General features: G+C 37.9%; 1 protein-coding gene across 1 annotated transcript; it reads right to left on the bottom strand.

Annotated features, from left to right (window-relative positions):
- Nucleotides 1-1,724: 1,724 nt before the first annotated feature.
- On the bottom strand, nucleotides 1,725-2,687 carry LOC118827652 (leukotriene B4 receptor 1-like). The gene has a single exon (XM_036599092.1). The coding sequence runs from the start codon at nucleotides 2,637-2,639 to the stop codon at nucleotides 1,725-1,727; it is 915 nt and encodes a 304-aa protein (XP_036454985.1). The 5' UTR covers nucleotides 2,640-2,687.
- Nucleotides 2,688-2,889: the final 202 nt, after the last annotated feature.

Genomic DNA, 2,889 nt, shown 5'->3' with positions numbered 1-2,889 from the left:
TTCTACAACTATGTGGAAAAGATTTTCATAGATTTGTCATACACCCTCCATGAGAAAATATCTCCAATAAAGCAGAGGAATGGGAATTATTGGAAAAATGAGGAAGTAGTAGGTAGTAATGTGAAAGAAATATGTGTAAACAATAAACTGACAAACCTCAAATATTTTGTCCCCACCAACCATTAAAAGTTCAGTATGTTCAGCACTTGCAGAATGAGTTTCTGTGCCAAGCTGAAAGTTCAATCATAGCTCGAGTGCGTTCTGCATTAGCATTTTACCTATAAGGACACCATAGACAGCAAAGTCCACAGCCAATGATAAAGTGAACTATTCTTTTAAAAGTAGGGTGCCAGTGCAAAAACACCATCTCTGCTATGATCCTTCATACACAAAGAATATAAATGAAATTGGTTTACTCACTGCAATGTTTCTTAACTAATTGATAACTGAAATTAATTCAGAAAAAATGGATATTCGCTTGCCTAAACACAATTAAAATACAATTAAAATAATTTAACAAATTTAACCATGTAACATTCTGCTGATATATCTGTTGCAATAATTAATAGTCCCTCCTCCCTTAGTTACTGTTGCTACCTCCATTAGACATTCAGTTCAGGCCACCTGGTAGCATCTCTAGCGTTTGTGCTAAGGGACTAAATAGTTCAGTAGTACAAGAGAAAATTAAGAAGCACAGTTCATTTAAAACATTTTTCATTCAACAATAAAGTGCTTTACAAGACAGTCAGTGCAGATATATATATATATATATATATAATATATATATATATATATATATATATATATATATATATTAAGAACTGACAAAATGTGCACATGGGCCAGTTTGAAGCAAAAAAAGGATCAACATGAGATGCTGAGGAGGTTTGTTGTCTTTTACATAAGGTTTTTCAGCAAAATTTAATGAAGCAATACAAAGAACAGCATGTGTACAAGCGCATTAATATTCATATTGCGTTTTAATCCCAAATCTGAGCACTGTATAGTCATTTTTAATCTGACTGATTTATCACACTAACTGTTCACAGTCAAGAAAAGCTAACTAGTTAGCTGACTGGTCCTAACATTTTTTTGTAATGTTATTTATCATTAAACATTCTATAACAAGTTTTAGCAAAACTAACCCAGAAAAAAATGAACTTATAGCTAGTATAATTCTGCCTGTTAATATGGTGTTGCCTTTGAGCTGTAAGCTTGGTCTTTCACATACACACACACACACACACACACACACACACACATTTTCTAAGCCGCTTATCCTTCTGGGTCATGGGGGTCTTTCACATAGATTAATCAAAAACTTTTTCAGCTTCAGGAATGAAATAAAAACACCTCCATTCTCCAGAAGACCAGAATAATGTGTGTCAGGCAATGTTATGTTCCTCAGTAACGCCTTTCTACCATCTCTTACCATAATAATTCAGACTAATTTACTACTTTAACCAGAGATGAAAAATCTAATATTTCTTAATAGGAAGGTAACAAAGAGATGAAACAGGATTCTTGACAATAAAGAAAAAAGCATTCTTTTTTAGATATTACCTGTCTAAAAAGCTAAACATGGCACTGTGACATGTCAAACAGACATTGGATGGCCATCTTAGCAAAGCATATCTACCTTAATTAACCATTTTCAACAAAAAATGCATGCTTGGCACAAAAAGAGTATCGAAGACAAATGAGTGCTTTTATAGGGGACGTCTTCATGCACCATTTTGCAGTGTAGGACCTAAGGTCTCTGTCACCGTACTCTGACGCTGCAGCTGTCTAAGAGAGAAGGTGTAGAGAAAAGGGTTCACACAGCTGTTCAGAAACAGTAAAGCTGTGGAGATTTTGCCACCAAGATCTGCAGTTACTGACAGCATTTCATTCTCGAGCAGTGCTGCAACGACGATTAAGATGTTAGCGATAGTAACTGGCACACCAAAGATGAAGAATGCCAGAACGATTCTCGTCACCAGTTTGGTCATTCTGTTGCTGCTAAAGAAAGGTGACTCATTAACCCCTCGGTAGAGACAATAGTAAAAGTAAACCAGCAAGAAGAAACAGGTTAAAAATAGCAGTATTTCAAATAGTGATGTGGCTACTTGCTCTGTCTTATTCCTAAAGTGTTGGTAGCAGTACTGAAATCCATGCTGATCACATCCTACGTCACGCTGAACAGGAGCATATGAGGCAAACATTCCACTCAGGATCCATATTCCACACAAAAGGCCGTTCTTTCCTCTGGTTCCAAGTTTAGCCCATTTCTGAGGATGCAGAACCTGCAAGTACCTCTGCAAGCTCAGGAAAGTCACACACAACATGCTACTGTAGATGCAGCAGTATTCAACATAGGAGATAATCTTGCATGCAACAAAGCCAAAGATCCAGTCATGCAGAAGACTCCAGATCCACATCGGCATGGGAAGGAGAGTCAGTAGGTCTGACATCGCCAGACTCAGCATCATTCTAAGGGTGAAGCTGTTCTCCTTCAAGCGTCGGACAAGAATCACCAGCACTGATAGATTCCCTGGGACCCCCAGCACAAAGCATATTGCCAACACAGCACTGCTGGCTTTGTAGACTGGAAGGGCATCGTTGAGTTGTGAACTATTGGAGCAGTTTTCCTGCTGCATGGTTTAGGAGTAGAAGCTGCTTCACAGTTGAAGAGAACAATGCAGGAGAGCTAGGATTCCGGTGGTTAAATGTACAGTCATATGATCCATGGCAATGCTATACCGAGTATCAGTTTGCATATGCAAAAGTGAGAGTATAACAGGTACCAGGAATTACACAAATACACTACATGCAGTTACACAAAGACAAATCAGCCGAAAGCAGAAGTCTTGTCGAATAGCAGACCTGCAGCTTGTCTTCTTCTCATTA

The sequence above is a fragment of the Colossoma macropomum genome, unplaced genomic scaffold (assembly GCF_904425465.1).
Source record: "Colossoma macropomum unplaced genomic scaffold, Colossoma_macropomum, whole genome shotgun sequence".
NCBI lineage: Eukaryota > Metazoa > Chordata > Actinopteri > Characiformes > Serrasalmidae > Colossoma > Colossoma macropomum.
The sequence above is the reverse complement of the archived record's forward strand: the minus strand, read 5'-3'. Positions and strand labels throughout refer to the sequence as shown.